This window comes from Aulonocara stuartgranti (genome assembly GCF_965226115.1).
Source record: "Aulonocara stuartgranti genome assembly, chromosome: 16".
NCBI classification, from domain to species: domain Eukaryota; kingdom Metazoa; phylum Chordata; class Actinopteri; order Cichliformes; family Cichlidae; genus Aulonocara; species Aulonocara stuartgranti.
This window is the reverse complement of record NC_138952.1, coordinates 16,799,665-16,820,638: the sequence shown is the minus strand read 5'-3', so window position 1 is coordinate 16,820,638 and position 20,974 is coordinate 16,799,665. Positions and strand designations below refer to the sequence as shown.

Sequence of the window (20,974 nt, the reverse complement as noted above, 5' to 3'; positions counted from 1 at the left end):
GATTTTCATAATGTACAGACTGTGATCAGCTGACCTGTTCTGCTGCTCTAATTCAATAAGATGTAAGAAAACGTTTCATGAGTTGTCTTGGTTGATTTCCATGTTATACACTGACACTATACTGACCAAACTGTCTTTATACTAGATAATAAATATAAAGTTGAACAAATACATCTAAAGGTTTTTTATTATTTAGAGCGCACAAAAAGGTTTTCAGACACTTATGATATCTCAGGCTTTAAAGAGAAATGTGCTCACATGAATAAAAACGTAAAACAATCATAATCCTCTGCATGCTTGTCAAAATAAATATCTGTATACAATTTACAACACAAGAGTCTTAAAAACGTAAATATATATAAATATTGTCTGATACAAAATATACGAAACAGCTGAATATCAGGAATACTGAGACCTGTAAGCGTCAGCATCATATAGCGTTTACATCTAAAATCTTACACAGTTTGATGAATGAGATCCCTCCAAACATCATTCATTTCTTCATGCTGTTTGTTGTGATATCTGTACGACAATGATACGAGGAGGTACGTCACCCGCCAACAACTACTGCTAAAATATCACTAATTACTGTAAGAAAAAGCTTAACAAGGCAGGCTTCTGAAACAACATCTCATTATCTGATACAACATCAGGTCCTCAATCCTGTACTAAGTAAACTCATCCCAAGCGAGCGCACATCACGTCATGGAGTAGCGTCTTCGTGTAATGTTTCTGTCCCTGAGTGGATTTCAAGACCTGCGGGGCTCAAGTCCATGAGAGAGCTGAGTAAGCATCCTTTGGTTATCGATCACGTTAAGCTGACGAATATAAGTCCAAACGTCAGGGTGGTTCTTGCTTGGCAGTGGTGACTCTGGACCTGATTTAATTGAAAAGATGGGCAGTGTCAGGAAAAAAATGCAAGAAGAATTTGTAAGTTCATCATATAGGAACCTAAAATATTTGTGCTTTTTAATAAAATATTTGTGCTGATTGAGTATATCTAAGCTGTACGGGCAATCAATATAAAGGGATTAATAGGAAACTGCTGGATAAATGATTGAATATAGATGTTAAAGGTTCAGAGATACCAATAATATACTCCAACTAAACTTCAAAAGATCAATATTACAGCTTGCTGTCAGTCAGTCAAAACAGGTACTTTTCTCGACCTATTGTGAGAATATTACTTTATTTTTTATTTTGGAAATAAGAAATTAAAATTATGGGAAGCTAGTCGTTGTCAGAATTTCTCCCAATGTGCTTTCTAGAAGAACGGCCTCTTCTGTTAGTTCTATTCCAGCTTGCAGATTTATTCTAAGATGTATCTAAAAGACATCAAATTAACAGGACATAAAGTCTTTTATTGTTGTTTCTTCATCATACAGTTTTTTGATATTGTGTTTCCAAGATATATTTTGGTTATTTATTTTTATGTTTAATTTTATAAAGTGTCCTTTTGTTGTCTTAAGTGCGACATATGTGAAATTAGTACAAAAAAAAAAAAAAAAGAAAACATTTGAAACTTACTGAATCTCTGGCTTCTACAGTATCTCACTATTTTCACTGTGTTAGCTATCATCCGCTGCAAGACAAAGAGCAATGATCAGCAGCAAATATCGGCAATTAGCTGAGAAGAACAAAAAAAAAAAAAAGATTCACAGATGCGCAGCAGAGCCTCACCATTTTCTCAAAATTGACCAAACTGTCGATAAATGTTTTGTTGCCCTCATGAGTAAATGTCATGTCTAGAAAAAAAAGGACCAATTGGAAAGTGTTAAAGCTGTTGAAGCAATTCAGCAGCGAAACAATTGTGGTCTACAGGCCAAAATGATAAACTGTCACCCAATAAATTGGCCTAACCTTTGATCAACAGGGGCATGAAAGGAATGATGGGAGGTTCCAGTTTGGCTACTGTTAGCCGGTACGCCCTGTGGTTCCTGGACGGATCCTGTGGAGACAGTCATGCTGTGGATCAATCACAGTCTGGACACTAACCTCATATTTTACTCTGATCAGGTGGCTCATCTTAAATTTTTTACTTTGGAGCTTACCATCAAGTTTTCAAATTCCACATAAAACTTCTTGAATTTACTGGGAAGTTTCTGCGAACAAAAACACCAGACAAAAGTTTCCTTGCAGTTAAGTAATTAATAGTTTTCCAAAGACGGACAATGCACAAATACACACCTCCCATGTCTGACTCAGTCTGCAAACAGCCGGGTTACTTAGGCCCATAATGATAGCAAAGAAGGCATTCAGATTTCTGTACTCCTTGCAGCTTTAACAGGAAACATGAAATTAGTGTGGCAAATAAACCAAACTACAAACTGAACTAGAACATGAAATCCACATACTGGGCAGCGATCTTGATAAACTTCTTAAGAAGCTGTACTCGCTTGCTCAGCTGAGGACACAAACACATCTCAGTGATCACCCAAAACTGAATTTCATTGAACCTCCTCAGGAACAGGTCCAGGTTCACAGTGGTTTTCTTCACATATTGTCTCCCAAATGTGTGATAGATGAGTTCAAGCTGCAAGATGCAGAAGAAAAACAACTGATTTTCATGTAAAATAAGCAAGTGAAGTAACTGAATATTTCATACCAATAAATAAAAGAAGATATATATTCAGCTCTTCTAATCAGACTCAGTTGCTGTTGAATACCTCATGTACACAGTGGAAAAGTTCCCAGTCATAGGAAGTCATGTGGTAAGCCACGTCCTTAGAGCTCATTAACTCAAAGCTGGCCAGTGATCCTGTAGAGGGACCCTCCTGCTCAGGTAAAGTGGTCTCCAAAGCATGAAAAACACATTACATTTATAAAACAGAGACTGAAAGCTGAACTAAACTAACTGTCATTTCTATCAATTTGATGAAGTGTTTAAAGCCAACTGGTTGGGAGTGTAGATGAGTTCATACACATGACGTGTTGGGTGATATTGATATAGTGTACAGCTGGGGTTGGAGCTGCAGCTGAACTACATGTTAATATGCGAGTTTCTCATGTAAATGTAATTTGTAACACACCAAAGAATCCAACTGGTCCCTCCGACACACAAACAGCCGTCCATTAATGCTGAGTGTGGAGAACACCGACATATCACTGGACTTAAAGATGGTTTTCTCTGCAAAAGGAAGACCACAACACACAAAGGTTAAAAAAATGAATGGAAAACATCCATTTGTCTACCGTTTTCACTCAGACTGAAAAATAATAACCATTAGATGGCTTGCCAAAAGATTTTAGAATAGGCATGCAGGTGCTCAGTGCCCTATTTAGTTGTTACTTTTTTCTATTTTTAGCATGAGGACCACACCTTATGTGATCCCAAAACATTTCCTCCAATTCTTTTTTAAACATTTGTCCAAATAATGAAAGAATTAATACCATCAGAATTAATTGGCATGTATAAACTTCAGAAATCAAATAGTATTTTCTTTGCAAACATGTTACCATGCTGACATTAGATATTTACTGCTGTGTGTAGTATCAAACAACCAGAATAACCTGTCTTTGTCTGCATATGCTTTTTTTTAAAAAAATATATATATCCAGGTGATTAAAGCTTTAGTTTTGCTGTAGTGTATTTGATAGAAAACACTGCATACATTTGGACCCTTGACCATCCATATTTATAGACCACAATTTAGAGGTTCAAGCCAAAATTAGTAATTATTAATTTATGGCTGTCTTCTAGTGTGCATTCGTCCTGAATCCCTCTACTCTCCTGTTTTTCCTCTCACCTTCATCTGGTCATAATAAATGGCTGCCCCTCCCTGAGGCTGCATCTGCTAGAGGTCTCTTGCTGTTAAAAGGACGTTTTTCTTTCCCACTGTTGCCAAATGCTTGTTCATAGTAGCGGTCTTCTTTCTAATATTCTAGAGGCTTTACCTTACAGTATAACTATTGTTGCGAATTGGCACTACTAATTTGAATTGAAGTCATGCTTCGAAACTTTTGGAACAGATGGCATGAGCATGAATTCAGGCTGCGGTTTGGGGAAGGCCTCAGACAGAACTGTAAGCATGTTCTTATGAGAGGTGAATGAACTGAAAAAGGGAAGCATGGAAACGAGAACAGCTTGTAGTACCGGCCCTCTCTATATTACAAACAGACAAAGAACTGGAAGGTGTATGTATGAGGTGTGCTCCTGGTCCTGAAATTCAGATAAATTGTGCTTATTTATTTATATATATCTAGACACAATATTTCATGACGTGTTATCCAAATGCATTACCAATAAAAGACTAACATCATATTTGCTAGCTTACTTGGTTAAAACACCTTTAAACACTCTAGCAGCAGCAATAGCCTGCAGACTTGTTCCTACAAACTTAACAGACCTGATCCCATAAACCTGGCTGTCTTTCTTTGAAAGTCATGCCCAGATTTTTCTTGGCAGAAATATTCAAACTCAACCAGCCTGATTGTAGATCATTAGTGCTGCTTTCAGGTCTCACCAGATGCACTGTTGGGTTTAAGTTTACAGATCAGACGCACAATAATCATTCAAATTCATGACTACCAACTTTGTGTATGCAAAAAGGACGAAAAGTGCATACACATTCTTTTCATTAGATTTATGAAGCTGCTCTAACACAAAGACTTGTGTCAACCTAAAATTGACCACATGTACCTCTTATTTTTTTTTCTCATCTTCATCCATTTACTAAACAGGGGAAGATGTGCATTTTGCCTAACCAGAGACACGGAGAAAACAAAACAAAAAAGGTGTCTTTGGTGTCAGTACCTAACAAAGAGAAGAAAGGCTACTGAAGAATAAAAAAGTAATGCAGGTTGAGCTGGGAAGTTCATACCAAAGGACTCTGGCAGAGGTAAAAATAAACAGTCAGACTACAAACAAAAAGAAGCACAAAAGCACATCGGTTCACAGAAAAAAAGCAGATCATTATGCAAAGCTCCAGTGATTTTAGCACCAACACTGGCTACAAATATTATTAACATTAATGAAAGGACTGATACAATTAGATAGTAAATTTGCAGTGAGGTTTGTGAATAATAAATAGTTCATTTTAATATAGCTAGGTTTGCTAAGAATAGTCTGCTTTCTTTTATGATAAGTCCCGTCATGCTTTTTAAAATCTCCATTTCACATATGGCTTGGCTCACTTTCAAAAAAAGTCTGATTTATTCCAAAATTCATCCTTTATAGATATAATTTTATGCGTGGGGAAGAGAATTTTTTAGCAGGCACAGTTTATAAATGAGACCAAGGGAGCTTTTCTTTGGTATTGTTCTTTTACCAGCCTGAGATCCTGAGTAGCCTGGAAAAAAGTTTACTTGATACCGACCAGTCTCAATGCCCTGCAGGAAAACAACCCCACAGCACTGTTTCTGACTGCAGAGATGGTATTAATGACATGATGCCTAGTTTCATCCACACATTGTTGGGAATTATTTTTTTAAATCCAGCATTTAGGAATAATAGAGGATGTTGCACTCATGGGTACTTTCAATGCAGCATAATTTTCTTGTGTCCTTTGCTTGATCTGTTCCTTGATGACATCTCTATCTCTACCTCATAGTTTTATTTTTTCCTTCTAACACAGTTGTCCTTTTGTATCTTTTCTTTTTTATCAGTGGATCCGACACAGTTGCACAGGCACCGGAGAATAACTTCAAAACCTGCTTTGCTTTTTCATTGCGGATAACTATGTGTACATTTGTGACTATAAAAATAAATATATCGATTTTAGGATCCAGAAAACTTTCTGGATGCTCTTTATGAGCCTTGTGATAATCCACTCCAAATAAGAGCAGCCTCAGCTTTGTTGACTTGCCACTGGTAAGGAAAGTCCAGGTCAAGTTCAGAGGAAGGCAGAGCTGCATTAGTACTTTCTGGCGGACACAAATATCAGTACAATAAAGAGCAGCCACTTGAACCAACAGCTTTCTGCTGAATGTAATGAGGAAAACTGAGCTCAGGTTATTTCTTGGGCCACTTCAAGGCCATTCTTTAGCCCCTACTAAAGCAGCCTATTACCGTCACCAAACTCACCGCAAAAGGTCACACATCACCCAGAAAGAATTAATACATCACCCGGCTTTAGCTCTACCTTTTGTCATCTCCAATCATTTGACAAGTAACTGCCGTTGCTCTCACCTCCTGCCGAACTGAGGCCGACCAGGAGCAGGTCCTCCGCTGACCCCAGCTTGTCAGCCACAGCACCGATAACCTCCCTAACTGAAGCGGCTACAGGGACCCGGATTGTGGTGTAGGTGTGGTCACAGCAGTAGACTTTGAACAGGACTGAAGGAATGAATTAGAACAAAAATAAGACTGTAAACAAGACGGAATGATGGCATGGTAAAGTAGCAAGGAAGAGAAAAAGGCAAGATGTCACTATAATACACTAAATGGCCTTAAAGAGACCAAAACATTTATCCAAATTAGCACAGCTACCACAGAGATAGAGAGAGAGACACCCACAACCTCTCGCATCCTCATCCTCACAACTAATTTAAAGTCACCAATTAACCTAACAAGCATCTCTTTGGACTGTGGGAGGAAACTGGAGCACCCACACATGCATATTCTGCACAGAAAGGCTCCAGCTGAGCGAGGTGACAGCGCTAATCACTGCACCACTGAACTGCCCCTAAACAAATTATTTAAATCAGTACAAAGAACAAAAACCAAACCAAGAACAACAATTTTCAGTGTGTCTTTTGGAGATTGGAGAGATGACTTGAAGAACAAGCGGTACCAAATCATCATGCTTTAACAGAAAACATCCTTTGAGTTTATGAGTAGCGAACCTCTGTCGCTATTTCAAAATACTGACTATCGCTATCACTGCATGATAAAGAGTTCCAAATAGATAGCTGAATGTGACAGTCAGCAGCCCAGCTATCCATGTTTATGAAACCGGAGAGTGGATGTTCATCCACAACTCACTTTCATCGTTACTCCTGATGGGCTGACGTTTCTGAAGCTTCTCCTCTCCCACACTGAAATGCCGCAGCAGGACTTTGTGCTGTGTGGGAATTTTAGGTTCACAGTTTAGGTTCACAGACGTTTGAAAAAACACGAACTTTAATTTGGAACAGAAAGAGTCGGTCTTATACCTTTTTCTGTGAGGATCTGGCATCTTCAGCACTGAAGAATAAAATAAAAATATTTAAAAAAACAGTTAATGACTCTTTAGTTAAGTTTGATCGTTATCTAAAGAGCCTTTCTCCTTTAAATTCTCAACACTAACCACATACAGCACCTTTCATCCATATCAAAACCTAAAAACAAAAAAACAAAGCTCTGACTTACTTGCGTTTTACAATTCTTTCCAGTTCTGTTAGTTGATCCCTGAGGGCAGGAAAGGCTTTGGCATCATTAGATACTGCCATGAAAAACTCCTGAAAAACACAGCAAGCTCTGAGCAAAACAATGATTCAGAAGAACTAATTAAAACTCATTTTAACATACAATTACAAAGAGTTTTTCTCAAGCACCACACCACATTAAGTTAGCATATCATCAAGAATCATAAGTCCTTTCATTTAATAAGAGTTTATATATATATATATGTATATTCTAATGCTCACATCTATAATAAATGCACATTTAAAATTGCAGTTTCAGTGATTTTGATTTTCTGACATGTGTCTGTTTATTTATAGTGAGGAGAGAGTGCAATTAAACTTAGCAGAAGGTGCAAACACCTTGGATAACTGCAAAGGTATGTGTTTACGGTTGTAAATAATTAATATCAACCATGAAACAAAAGAGTGGCTGTCAGCATTATAGCTGTGGATATTCTTGGATTTGAACATCATGCACTCAGACATAAATCTGATTTTCTATCAATTTATCAGTTATGGTTAGTGGTGTGGCGCCTTCGCTTTATTAAAACATTTCAAAATCTTATCATTATCAAGAATCAAAAAATCTAAGAAGATGATTAACAATTAATTGTTTTTAAGTAAAGCAAACTGATTAGGAACACATCTGAAACACTGGAACAAGTCTTGGTCAGAGCTGCAGACGGTTCTGCTGTTGTGACTATTCTGTACCTATATCAGAGGTTAGAACAACCTTCATATATGTTTAGGCTGACCTCCAGAAACAACCCTGAGACATCCTCTTCCTGCAGGTGATCCCCATTTACGGCAGCCCAGTGCATCACCAGCCGGATCACCCTGCGCTTGTTATTAAGCGTGTAGTCCAGCTTCTCCTGTTCAGATCCCTGCGAGGCCTGGGCATGGTAGCTGCACAGCAGTTAAAGATTGAAACAATGTAGCTGCAGCAAACCAGTGAACCAGTGTTTTCAGGTTCACAGGAATGGTAAAGAACATAAAAAAAAAATTAGGGAACATAATGCTGAAAGGATATTGGGACATCAACACCGGACACAGCTGAGTGTTGGGTATGAAGACACAGTGCATGAGCACAAAGTCATCTAAGGCTGAGTCTGTAACAAAAAAAGAAAGACGCTTATGTCAAACACCTGTGTAGCCAGCGAAAGAGAGCATCAAAGAGTAGCATCGGGCCTTGATCCTCGCGGCCCCGTCTGTGTCACCTCTGCCGACGAATGAAAACCATATGTATCCACGCAAGCGAGAGTAATTAGATCAGCCCTGTGATGTGTGGCTAATTATAGGCAAGAACAAACGGGTCAGTGCAGAACAGTCGGCAGAAGACAGAGGAGAGAAACAGAGCCGGCGAGGGCGGAGGAGAATGTTGCATAGGTGACAACTCTCCACAATAAATGATCATCGTATTGACAGGCCGTGTTAGATGGCACTAATTCGACACATGGGATGTGTCATGGTGAGCAGTACCTGACTCTGTGAATTGAGAATCCAATCGCATCATTTCAAGGAGGTGCTCCAAAATCTTCTCCGGCGTCCCAGACATTACGTTGTATCTGCAGGAAAACAGAATAAAACACACCCTTCACTAATCAAGAAACACTGGCTCTTAATGCTTGATGACACAGCTATGGCCCTCGACTGTTCCTTCAACGTGTGTCTGTGATTGCTTCATTTGATAACAATCCTATTTACAATCAGTGTTCTTGGCCAGCTGAAGATGAAGGGGAGTCTGGGCTAAGTGCCACGAGAAAAGCCGAGGGGAGAAAAAAAAATGAGGGGGCATCTTCTACGTGAAGGAGAATCAACACAATCCAGCCTCGGTTGTTTTCATTACTTGATAACAGCATGGCAAGAGGGAGCTACACAAGCAACGCCATGTCTTCCCCACTCATGGGGGAGAACACAGTCTTGACACTCTTACGTTTGAGGAGTGGAGTTGATTAGAGGGCGACCCTAAACAAGTAATTGTGACTTGCCAGGTCTTCTTTTCCCCCTAGGAGCAAGGCCATCATAACCATTAATATGTCTCTCTAGCAACTGTGCTGCAGTGACAGATGCCTCTATTAAGATAATGCTCGTTGGCTGCAGCTCACAGGATTGCTGTGTGTGTGCTGCCTGCATGTTATCTGCTGGTCACACTGACTGTTAGCGTCCAGCATTTTTCCTATTGTTCACAAATGTAATCACAAGTTCAAAAGTGACCATGAAAGGATCACTCCTGCAGCAACCTGGGATAGTCATGTGATTGGACAAATATATTTTTTTAAAGCTCATACTTATTACTTCAAAGAAAAAGGATGGCTGAAACAATTTTAAATATTTTTAAGTATCAATTTTTCTTTGCTGTTAAATAAAAGCAGCAACTTAATTTATATTGTAACATGAAGACAGTTAAGGATACAAGTTTAACAGACAACTGCCAGAAAGTGCAGCTCTGTACTATACATGCATTAGTGGTGGGCATATTTACTTGTAATGAGAGGAAGAGGATCCCTGGACAGATGTTCGACTGCTGCTGAGGCTCTTCTCTAACACCAGAACGTCCTGACCGTGCTCCTTCAGTCGCACAGTGTTGGCTTCCACATCCTTCATACAAATAAACACAAACACAGTAATGCATTTACTATGGAGACCACTGACCTATGAAAATGTTGTTTCAGTTTATAAAGTCATGTGACCTGATCGACCCAGGTCACCTGCCAGAGGTCACATTTAAACAGTGTTAAACAGTAGTGACGTGTTTGCCAGTACATAAGCAGCTTCGTGAAAATGTTATTCTTTAGAAATGTAAAGTATCAGTTATTATATGATATTTACAATTTTTATACATATTTGGATATTTTACTATAAATATATGCTTTTTAATTAATTTTTTTCTTATTATTATTCTTATTATTCATTCCCTATTTTATTTATTTAATATTCAGAACCATCATTGCACTATTTTGAGCCATGCAATAAGCATGCATAAACTATCTGTAATACTAAATTTCAGTACAATTTTTTAATTGTTTGTTTAAGCATTTTTAATAGCATGTTTAACACACTTAATGTGGTCCAAAGAAGCAAATGCAGACCTAATATGATATTCTGTAAATCAATCATACACGTTTAACAACTTTAATAAAATATGTTAAAAAAAACATGTGATGTCACTCCATCAGTCACTACATGTGTAATTTCAACACATTTAGATCTGCAGACCATCACTACGTAGTTAATCTAGAACAAAAATCTCTGCTTCTATTTTCTATTTCAAGCAGGAAATCTATGACGTGTCAGAGCTCCCAGATGTTAGTTTACATCCACACCTAATTAACCTCAAATCAGTAAAAGAGGTCATTATCAACATATTTCATATTTAGTGGGATGATTGAGCTAGTGGGTGCAAGGGACTGGCATACGATCACAAAAGATGCATTAAATAACTTTTATGGATGCATTACTACATTTTTGCCAACAGAGGGTGTTGGTGCTTTTTCATTGTTAATGAGATGAGTTTAAACAGACACTAACCCTCAAAATCCTGTTAAAGTCCTCCTTGTCGACTCTCAGGAAATGACAGTTGTCCTCTCGCAGGACAATGGAGGCGGCGCGGGGGGCGTCGTTGACAAGCGCCAGCTTCCCAAAGTCGTCTCCTTCATGAAGAGTGCAAACAACACCCTGTCCAGGACGGCATACTGATCAGTTACTGGGTGATGAATCAACGTCCCGGTCAAAGCAGTATAATCAGTTTGATGTCTCTAGAACTAACATGATTTCACAAGAGGAAAATACCTACTTTTCCATAGATGACAACATTGACTGAGCCCTTTAAAATGATGTACCAGGATGTGCCCTCCTCACCCTGATTGAACACTAAGGGAGAGAAGATTTGATTTCATATAGGCTGTCTTTGTTGAATTAATACTGATTGTGTGCTGAGCAAATTCAATCATTAATCAGCATTAACAATGCATCTATTACACATTACTATTTTTATCAGATTACTTACATACTGTTCCTGCCTTTGCATGGGACTCAAAGATCAGCACTCCGGCCAGCTCTCTCTTCACCTGCAGAGGAAGATCAGGAGGATCAACATTAAGAGAAAGCAGCCAAAATAAAAGTAAAGGCATGCTGTATGTGTGCAAAGCTTAATATTCCAGCTATTCAATGCAGCACAGGTGTTTGAAAGATTTCTTTAAAACTGAATGTGAGTGAAACGCACAGCAGTCCCACATCACATATCTTGTTTTTTGGTTTGGCTGAATCCGAGCAGCAAGACAAACGGATGATTTTAGTTGTAGAATAATCCCCTGAAGCTATGCAGTACATACTTAATGCCTTGCTTATCCAGCGTGTATGTCAAAGTGTTCTTGGACAGGATCAGTGAATGAGTGTTTAATACGCAAGTTTTCATCTTTGCATCATTTTTCTTCACTCTCACCACTCAAATGGGACCAAAAGGCCTAATGAGCCAGATATGATGTTTTTCACCAGGAGAAAGATGCAATTTCAATCTGTGCATTAAGAGAAGGAATAATATGGTCACATAATGCAGGTAAACTGTACTCACAGTGGTGGAGAGGTGTGACAAGGCCTTAATATGAAGCAACTCCTCATAAATGATCTCCAAATCATCTGCTGTCCTTTCAGATGGACTAAAAGACAGAGGATGAAAGAAGTCATGAAACAATCACCCTTTTTATTCCTTTACTGATTTCTGCTTCAGATTCTTACGGTTTCCTCAGGATCATCCTCAGATGGGCATCAGGCCCGATCTGCGAGAGAAGCAGCAAGGTATCCTGTAGCTCCTCTTGGCTCTCCCTTCTTTCGTCTTCAGTGGGGAAACTGGCATCCTCCTGTTCATCGTCCAGAAAGCGGTAAAAAAGGTACTTGTCCTGGAAGCTCAGCTCCTGGTCCACTGCATCACAGAAACACAGCGCAGACAGCGGGCATTCAATTTCAAATCACTGGGTCGCGCGCTGCACACGTGCAGACACACATCACGCAGAGCCTCACCGTGGTTGAGAACACCTTCTTCCAGCAGCACCTGCCACATGCCTACAGCCTGAACGCGAGAGTGGACACATGAGCTCTGCTGCAATTGCCAGTCAACCAGTTCTGTCCCCACACAACACCGCCTAGGAAAGACAAATGCCTATATGAGCTCCTACATGGCTGAGCAGGTACGAAAGATCACTTTGATTTTCTGTTTGTTCTGTGTTTTATGAACTGATTTCCTTTTTCATGATTTTCTGCTGTTATATTTTATTCTCTTGAAGTGCAAACAGGGCTTTGCTATAAAAGAGCTTTTATATTCAGCCGCTGTCTACAGCTTGTACTGATAGATGTGGTAAATAAAATTGAATATTATGTGAATACATTTAATGTCTTCATAACAAACAAAATTATGAAGATTTCTTAAAATAAATATAACTGATGATTGACAACAAACTATAAATGCAACACTAAGACGTGGTGAACCTTTACATTTACACATCAGGCAAACACAGTTCAACATTATCATTTCTTTGAATCCACTAATGATATTTACTCACCTTTTAGCTCTCACCAGATAAATCTACCTGGCTGCCATTTACTCTAAAGCAGTAGAAGCAAAAAGTGTGTTTACTGCCCTTTTTGCACCTGTCAGTCCAAAATAAGCTCCAGAACATGTAGTGGAGCCTATCCTAGCTGTTACTGAGGGGAGAGGCAGGTTGGCAGTCTATCACGGGGCTAACACAGAGAGAAAAACAACTATTCACACTCACTCTCCCACCTATGGGCTATTTAGAATCACCAAAATAACTGTGGGACTGTGGGAGGAAGCTCGAGTACCGGAAGAGAACCGATGGCCACCCACTGGCTGGGTTTTCATCTGTGCCCCTCTGGTTACAATGCAGATTAGAGTTTCGAGATTTTACCATGAAGTGTTTTCACACCTGCACAACAACCCTGATCTCTTCTGGACATTACCTGGTGAAGCTCCTCAGTCCAATAGCTGTCAGCTCTACTCAGGCAAAACACCATACTAAACCATGTGACACTGGCCAAAGTTCATCCCACACATCCCAGCTTTTGATGTTGGATACTGGCATAAATCCTTAATGTTCTTCAACTGCTTTCTTTGCTTTTAGAGAGTGATAAAAATAGAAAAAAATTAATGAATACACTTTGCTTGAGTGTTTCCATTAAAAACAAAGGGGTGCCAAATGAAGCTTATGCATAAGTTCAATAAGGGGTCTCACATCTTTCTGTTCCCAGGTGTTGCCAGCTAAATCTAAGCTTCACATCACTTCCACTTTCCCATGCCATCAAGCTGTTTGTGACATCACTGGTCTAGTCCAATCATCTTTCTCCCAGCCTTCTTCAGGCTAATTCACAACGTCTACTTTAAATCTTAAATCATCTCCACCACCAGCGTCTAAACCCGGGGGGGTCCTGCTCTATTCCCTATCACCGCTGGGCTTCTGTTGAAGTCTAACCACCAAATACCTCTATCTAAATTCTCTGCATCAATAAATCATGTTCATCTCTGTCTAATGATCTCTCCTTATTGAACTAACCTGTACGTCTTCAAATGGTACTTCCTGTCTCTGATCATGTGAGGCGCCCTGGAGAGGATGGCATTCCGGAGAATCTGCCCTGCACGGAGGATCTTCTCGGAGGGGACCTGCACGGTAGAATTTTAGTTAAATCTCAGCACACTGTGGAGTCTGACTGAGTGCAGTGATTGTGTTTACTACCTGAGAAAAGCATTTAGGGTGGGGTTTGGCTGGACTTTGAATGAATGACTTCTGCAAAATAAAGTGAAACATAAAAAAAAAAAAATGAGAGGAGGTGAAATAAAATGCCTCATGCATGACACTGAAACTCAGGATCTACTGATGGCATTACACTGAATCTCACAAAGTGGGTAAAACTGAAGGTTCGCCAAAGAACAAAACAGTCCAGTAATTTGCGATAAAATACATCGGGGAAGAAACAATGTGTCAGAGAGACAAGTCCGGTCTGATGTTTTTCCTCTCACTGTGGGGCCACAGGATCTCATCCTCGCTGTTACTGCATGACTCACAGCTGACATTATGATTTTATTGCATTCAAATTTGATTTTTATTTACTTTTTATTTACTTTCCATACCGTTCCGTTAGCAGAGTCTTGACTGATGCATTCAGTTGCTTTAATGGGACACAGATACTGTGAATTACAGTCTGGGAGTGCTTTTTTGTTGTTGTTGTTGTTGTTGTTTTTGATTTTTCCAGCTGAGGATGGCCATGGGGTGGGCTGCAGGACTTTGACATTTAAAATGCATTCTGAATGCTTCAGAGAGCAGTGCAAGTCATGCATTTATGTGAAAGCTTTAAAGCCTCATCATTTATTTACAAGACATTAGACCACTCAGTTGCCAAAGAAACTGGGCTTATTTATATATGTTATAGTAAATTAATTCTGTCTTTGTCGGTTACATAACAAGAATGCACACTTTCAGTTTCTCTTTTTGTGTAAGAGAGCGATTGTGATGTGGCTAAACTCCATAAGTGAACAACGCATGTAGCTCCATAAATCTGCTGTAGTGCAGCGTTATCAACTCAGTGGTCAGGAAATGACAGCAGGAGAGGGGACAGGAACTGTTCTGGATGGAGACGAGAAATCCAGTACTGTGTTTATATTTAGAGCAACTTTAAACAAACTTCACATTCCACACTTATTTCTGTGCCCCACTGAGGAGGTGAGCAACAGTACAGGATGCTCTTGCGGCCTCATAAAATGAAAAGGTTTCATCCTAAATAGAGACAGAGGAATTACCTTATTCAGAGGTTTGGAGACAACAAACGAGTTGTTGCTTATGTTCTCTTTGTCAGGCAGTCCTGGTGGGGAAAAACAGAGGATGTATGTTAGTCATGAAGGATCTGTAAAGATCCTGCAAAGCTGCAGAGAAAAAAAGACTTTATAATCACTGAGATGTCCGCTAAAGTTATAAGTAAAACACACACACAAGAAGCTTTACAAGGGACTCAAATTTACTATAACAAAAATCAACTAATCCTTGAAAACAAAAAAGTTGCATATACTGTACATGTTCTGTTAGAATTTTTTAATTAAAAATTGCATCCTGAATATTCAGTGGTGGTGTGAAGGTTCTCAGTCACCTCCACCTCCTCTCATCCGAGAAGCTTCTCGGAAGCTTTTCTTTCCAAGCTCCTTAGACTGTTCAATGGTCATTTTTTTTATGCTGAATAATTAGGTTCCTCCATAGACTCTGTAGAACAACTGTCAGTGGTTTGAATGTCAGACTATGTTGGCCTGCATTACTACACTTTCTTCATACTATTTCTTTTTGTTGGACCACCCTGACTTCAGAAGTGCCTTCATTACTCATGGCATACATTCAACAAGGTGCTGATTTTGGCTCACATTGACACGATAACATCACATAGTTGCTGCAGATTTCTCAGCTGGACATCTTTGGTGTTTTTCCAGTTTTGGTGACACTGTGCAAACTGTAGCTTCAGTTTCCTGTTCTCAGCTGACAGGAGTGGCACCACTGTGGTCTTCTGCCGCTGCAGCCCATCTGCTTCTGTGTTCAATGTGTTACATATGCAGAGTTGCTCTTCTGCAAACCTTGGTTGTAACACATGGTTAATTGAGTTACTCTTGCCTTTAAATCAGCTTGAAGTAGTCTGGCCATGTTTCTCTGACCTTTGGCTTCAACAAGGCATATTTACGAAGAGAACTCCCGCTCTTCTTCTGACCATTCTCTGTAAACCAATACTGTAAGTTGTGTTCTGAAATACTCCAACCAGCCTGTCAAGAACCAACAACCAAACCACGTTCAAAGATGTCTTGAAAATATCTACATGCCTAAAATTGTATCGCGTTGTTTCATTTCTTTCTACATTTTATCTGCTCTACTGCCAGCGTGCAAACAACTGTCAAAAATAAAAATAAAAGTACTCACTTTTAGTACAGGATGGAAAAATGTTTACATCCTAACATTTTGTGAAAAAACTCCATACATAGTTGCTTTTACAGTTGACATCATGGTTTCTGTTTAATATTAATCCTTAAAAAAATAAATTTCCCCAAAGTTCTCCTCACCACAAGTGCAAAAAAGAGTGAAAAACACTGAAAGCACAAAGATCTTATATAACCTACTGTATACGTGGTTCAGCCCGGAGGATTTCTGCATTTTATTGAAACCTTCAGCAGCAGAGAGGGTCATTGCATTTCATGCTAACATTAAAGACATGTACCAGCCTTGCACGGTTTTAGTATGAATTATATTTTTCATGTTATGTGTTTGTATAGAATTTGTGCATGTTTACAGAAGTTAACACATCTGCCCATCATTCTGTTTGCAAAGCTGTGATATCAGTCCGTTCATTCAACCAGGAATGTAGAGTAAAGTGAAAGTTAAACCAAGTGTTAGTCATTTGCCAGGAAAGAAAAATGCTGTTTCTGAGCAGAAATATTTTCCATTGTAGTGGCCAAACAAATGCATGCTTAGGTGGAGTGCATGACTGGAGTGAAGGAAACAATGCTGACCTGTTAATAACAAAGTGATTTAAAAGCGCACTGTAAGAAAACAGTTTAAAACATGTTTAATTCATTTGATTTGCTGTGACAGTAACAAAGCGGCTGAGCCTCTGCACAGGAGAGTGCTTCAGCCTCGAGCCGCCGGTGCTTGTGTGACTTATGTCTTTCTGCATCCGTGCATCGAGTTCAGGCTGTAAAACCCCTCAGTACTCAACTCTATGCTGCAAAAATACTCAAACCCCAGCTCTTATATTGCTGCAGCAAAGCATGCAGCAACCAAAAAGGCACATCCACTTTTAAAAGCTACAGTAGTTAATAAAATCTTAGCTTTAGGGACTGTAAGTTTGAGGCTGGGAGTTCTTTACAAGAAAATCTTTAAAAAGCATTTTCTTTCAAATATGTCCATCATCATTAAAAATGCATAACAATAGACAGTGACCCCAGTGTTGGTAAACCAGCAGACTATGGATTTATGGACTGCCGTTCATCATTTTTATGATACGTGACTTTGAAGCAAGTTAAGTGCTCTGTTTGAGCAGAGCAAAGTCAATATCAAGTTAGGTTGCAACAGAAAAGCAGAAATAATAGTATCAGCCTCGACACAATGCCAGAGGTTCCAACAGTAATGGATTTAGTCAGAAAGAAATACAATAAAAGATCCTTTTTATTCGTAGGAGCAGAAAAATTGGTTGTTTGTAAAAACATTTATAAAGTCAGAGGAGCCATTTACTGTAAAATGAAGAATTTCTTCTTCATCTTGATAAACTCTGAAGACAATCAACATACTAACACTGAAGTAAACTGAATCAACTTGAGGACGGCATGACAGCCGAGCAATTAGGAAGCACATCAGCAGTGAGTACTTTTTTTCTGCCTGTACTCCTGCTCCATTTCATTTAGTGAAACGGAGGCGCCCTTTCTCTAAATTTCCTGTCTCTCTACACCGTCGGCCACAAAAATGTTTTATCATTTGTGACATAAAAGCTGCTGAAAGTAAAACAAATCCACAAGCTTTTAAGACTATAACCATCTGTACAAGCTACTGTGTTTAAACGTGTCGGAGCATCAGCACTGCGACATTTTACAGTTGAATGTTAGCATGACATTTTATGCAATGTTCAGTGAACGCTTCAAAATCACAGGACAGGCTGTGATTTTGAGGCATTTGTTGATTATGATGGCGTAACTGCTAATAATAACTGACAAAGTTAGGAATGAAATATATAGTTGTTAGGTCCAAACGAGGTCACTTACTGTCTGCGTTACAACCGCTTTCCATGACACCATAGCGTGGGGCGAGTAGTCCAGCCATACAGTGATGATATTTCTATAAAAATAAAAGCAAATACCAGTTACACTTGTAAATAAAATAATGTTTAATGTAAAGTAAATTGTATAATATATATATAATATGTATCAATAGGAATCAAATAAATGCATACAGGTGGAGTCAATCCATCATTATTACACCAAAACTGAAATTAAAATATACTCTCGATGGCCTTTATTTAGCTGCTTCTGACTCATCAAGGTGGCTGATGATCTATGGCAGCAAAAAGATCACAATAACTGGAAAAATACTTAAATGTGTCTCAGGAATCACTCTAGGACTCAAAAATCTATACTTCTTAAATGTCTTTCCATGTTCTTTAGCTCCCTCTTTTCCAGCATTTCCCATCTCTGCCTCTCATTAATGTGTTGTCTAACAAAGGCAGGACAAGAGGAATAGAAATCACCCCCACTGTCATCACTTGTCTCTAGGCTGTGTGGAAAAAATAAAAAGTCAATGAGGGTTTCGGGTGTCTGATGATATTTCATTCTTATTAGTCCTAACATGCAAATGTAAGAACGGTTCAGTGCATAATTATTAAAAATAGGGGAAAACCACATACAAATACCTCTTGTATGTTGCATATTTCTTTTTGCCACTAAGTACATGTCCATTAATGCTGTTCCAACTGCAGAGAGCCACAGAACAAGCACAGCAAGACAATACAAGTATACTTCCCTCGTACCATAATTGTGTCCTGAGGCAGCACAGATATTACATAATGAACATCATACTGCACCCGTGCACTTACAAATGCAATGTTTATGACACTGGAGCACTAATAGGACACTCCAACAGTAACCAGCGAGACAGGGTTTTTTTTCAAATTCAGGAATAAAAAACACTAAAAAGATGCATAGAATACCATTTAATTCCAAATTATTTCTGTGATTTTTAAACTAACACTGTTTTCCTAGCAGCATATTACTGTACAAATTGTGTTCAGCCAGCTTTGGAAGTAAAGTATAGTTAGATGGTACAGACAACTACCTTTTAATAACGTACACTTAGCCAGTCACACAGCAGTAGCTTGATGCATTTAGGCATGTAGACATGGTCAAGGTGACCGGCTAAAGTACGATCTGAGCATTTGGGGAAGAAAGGGGATTTAAGGAACTTTGCACATGCCGTGATTGTTGTCGGAAGACGGGCTGAAACTCCAGAAACTGCTGATCTGATGGGATTTTCCCACACAACCACCTCTAGACTTTAAAGATAATAGTCTAAAAAGAGAAAAGATTCAGTGAGCAACAGTTCTGCTTTGAACTGATAGGAAGGCAGCAGTAATTCAAATAACCATTTTTAACATGCAATGTATGCAGAAGAACATCTCTGAAAGTACAGCAGAAGACCACACCAGGTCCATACACAGTGTATACCTTCTGATGGCTGCTAGCACCAGGTTAATGTGCCACAAAATTCAGATTAACTCAGGCTTTATTTTTGAATATGACAATGATTTCACTGTATGCGAGTCACCTCCATAGTCAGCGGAGCTTCAATAGAGCACCTTTGGGATGTGGTAGATTCTCATCATGGACATGCAGCTGAAGAATCTGCATATCTGAAAATCTCTGAGGAATGTTTCTTTGTTGTTCCACAAAAAACTAAAGCATATCTGAAGACAGAATTGGGTTGAACTGGTACTAAAAAGGTACAAATAATAAAGCATTGAGTGAGTGTGCATTTGTTATCGTATTTTAAACTTTGTCAATCAAATAACGAGATCTGCATACATAAATACATCACTCCAACACAGCTGATTGTTAAAATTATATTTTCTTAATAGGAATTTGCCAAGTAGATTGACAACTCAAGATTAATATGGGGTGAAAGACAAACAAAAACTGATTATGTGCTGCAGCCACTGCGTAATAGGTCAATAAAAAACTGATTGAGGACCACTTAGTGCCAGACCAATTTTCCCCACCATCCTATTTTCTGGTCAGTGGAGACTGAATGAAGGCAAGAACTCTAGAGCCCTTTGTTCCTCTGATGGCAGCGTACTCAGAGGTCATGCTTTAAACTCAATTCTGCACTCTGAAAACAGTTAATCACTTAAGCAAGCCCTCAGTGGCACACAACCTTTTCCCTCAAGCCTTTTAGATATACCTCAGTGGCCTCAGGTTGTAACTTGACTTGTTGCTCACCAAGATACTAAAAGATATAAGCTCTCCAAGCTCCGATTTTGATAATGTGCCTGCTGTGAACATGCAAAACAAGATATTTAATTTTAAATTAATCAATGCAAAAGCAGTGATTCAGTCAGAGTCCGGCAATTCTATCAATCTTGGCTGACAATTAAAGGATTTAGGATTAAACTGAGGCACGCATGAACAAATGAACTCAATCCCTCTGAGCCAGTAAAGCCATGCTCCCTGAGGGACTGAATGCAGCAGATGGGATGGGAGCGTTGTTTTCGAGGGGGATTAGGACCACTGTCAGGTGTGTAAAAAGCAATCAGTTTCTATTTTATTCGTAATGACGTCTTTGACTCTTGTGATACACAACACGATATTTTCTGCAGGGAATTGTTTTAATACCAGCTCACTGTAACCTGCCATGTTTTCAGGACTGTCTAACCTTTTGCCTGTATAAAAACTGTCTTTGTTTTATTTTAAAACATCAGGCATGTAATAATAAAATCTTTTAAGTCATTAAAAAAGAAGTTTCTCACTCGGATGTCATTTTTTATCATCATTCTTCACTCAGTTTCTTCTGGTTTGATGGTATATTAAATGAAAAAAAAAACATATTCGTTTTTTCATAAAAGTCTCGGATGAGAA

The 20,974-nt window shown here is 38.9% G+C and overlaps 1 protein-coding gene across 7 annotated transcripts in view; it reads right to left on the bottom strand.

The window, feature by feature from the left end:
- Nucleotides 1-169: 169 nt before the first annotated feature.
- rapgef4a (Rap guanine nucleotide exchange factor 4a) overlaps nt 170-20,974 on the bottom strand; it is a 36,618-nt gene continuing 15,813 nt past the window's right edge. For 5 of the 7 annotated variants that reach the window (XM_082508669.1, XM_082508671.1, XM_082508672.1 and 2 more), the window contains 27 exons: nt 18,113-18,185; nt 15,128-15,189; nt 14,067-14,117; nt 13,887-13,993; nt 12,340-12,461; nt 12,058-12,241; nt 11,894-11,978; nt 11,330-11,390; nt 11,117-11,193; nt 10,852-10,998; nt 9,806-9,921; nt 8,803-8,888; nt 8,354-8,432; nt 8,079-8,229; nt 7,289-7,377; nt 7,093-7,123; nt 6,923-7,001; nt 6,128-6,274; nt 3,030-3,127; nt 2,667-2,792; nt 2,355-2,533; nt 2,188-2,278; nt 2,052-2,102; nt 1,861-1,948; nt 1,681-1,745; nt 1,528-1,582; nt 170-877 (listed from right to left, as the gene is read on the bottom strand). In XM_082508669.1, the coding sequence (XP_082364795.1) occupies nt 750-877; nt 1,528-1,582; nt 1,681-1,745; nt 1,861-1,948; nt 2,052-2,102; nt 2,188-2,278; nt 2,355-2,533; nt 2,667-2,792; nt 3,030-3,127; nt 6,128-6,274; nt 6,923-7,001; nt 7,093-7,123; nt 7,289-7,377; nt 8,079-8,229; nt 8,354-8,432; nt 8,803-8,888; nt 9,806-9,921; nt 10,852-10,998; nt 11,117-11,193; nt 11,330-11,390; nt 11,894-11,978; nt 12,058-12,241; nt 12,340-12,461; nt 13,887-13,993; nt 14,067-14,117; nt 15,128-15,189; nt 18,113-18,185 (2,628 nt within the window). In that variant the 3' untranslated portion in view covers nt 170-749. Of the gene's footprint in view, nt 878-1,527; nt 1,583-1,680; nt 1,746-1,860; nt 1,949-2,051; nt 2,103-2,187; nt 2,279-2,354; nt 2,534-2,666; nt 2,793-3,029; nt 3,128-6,127; nt 6,275-6,922; nt 7,002-7,092; nt 7,124-7,288; nt 7,378-8,078; nt 8,230-8,353; nt 8,433-8,802; nt 8,889-9,805; nt 9,922-10,851; nt 10,999-11,116; nt 11,194-11,329; nt 11,391-11,893; nt 11,979-12,057; nt 12,242-12,339; nt 12,462-13,886; nt 13,994-14,066; nt 14,118-15,127; nt 15,190-18,112; nt 18,186-19,316; nt 19,412-20,974 lie in introns of all 7 variants that reach the window. The other 2 variants (XM_082508673.1, XM_082508670.1) reach the window with 2 other exon arrangements.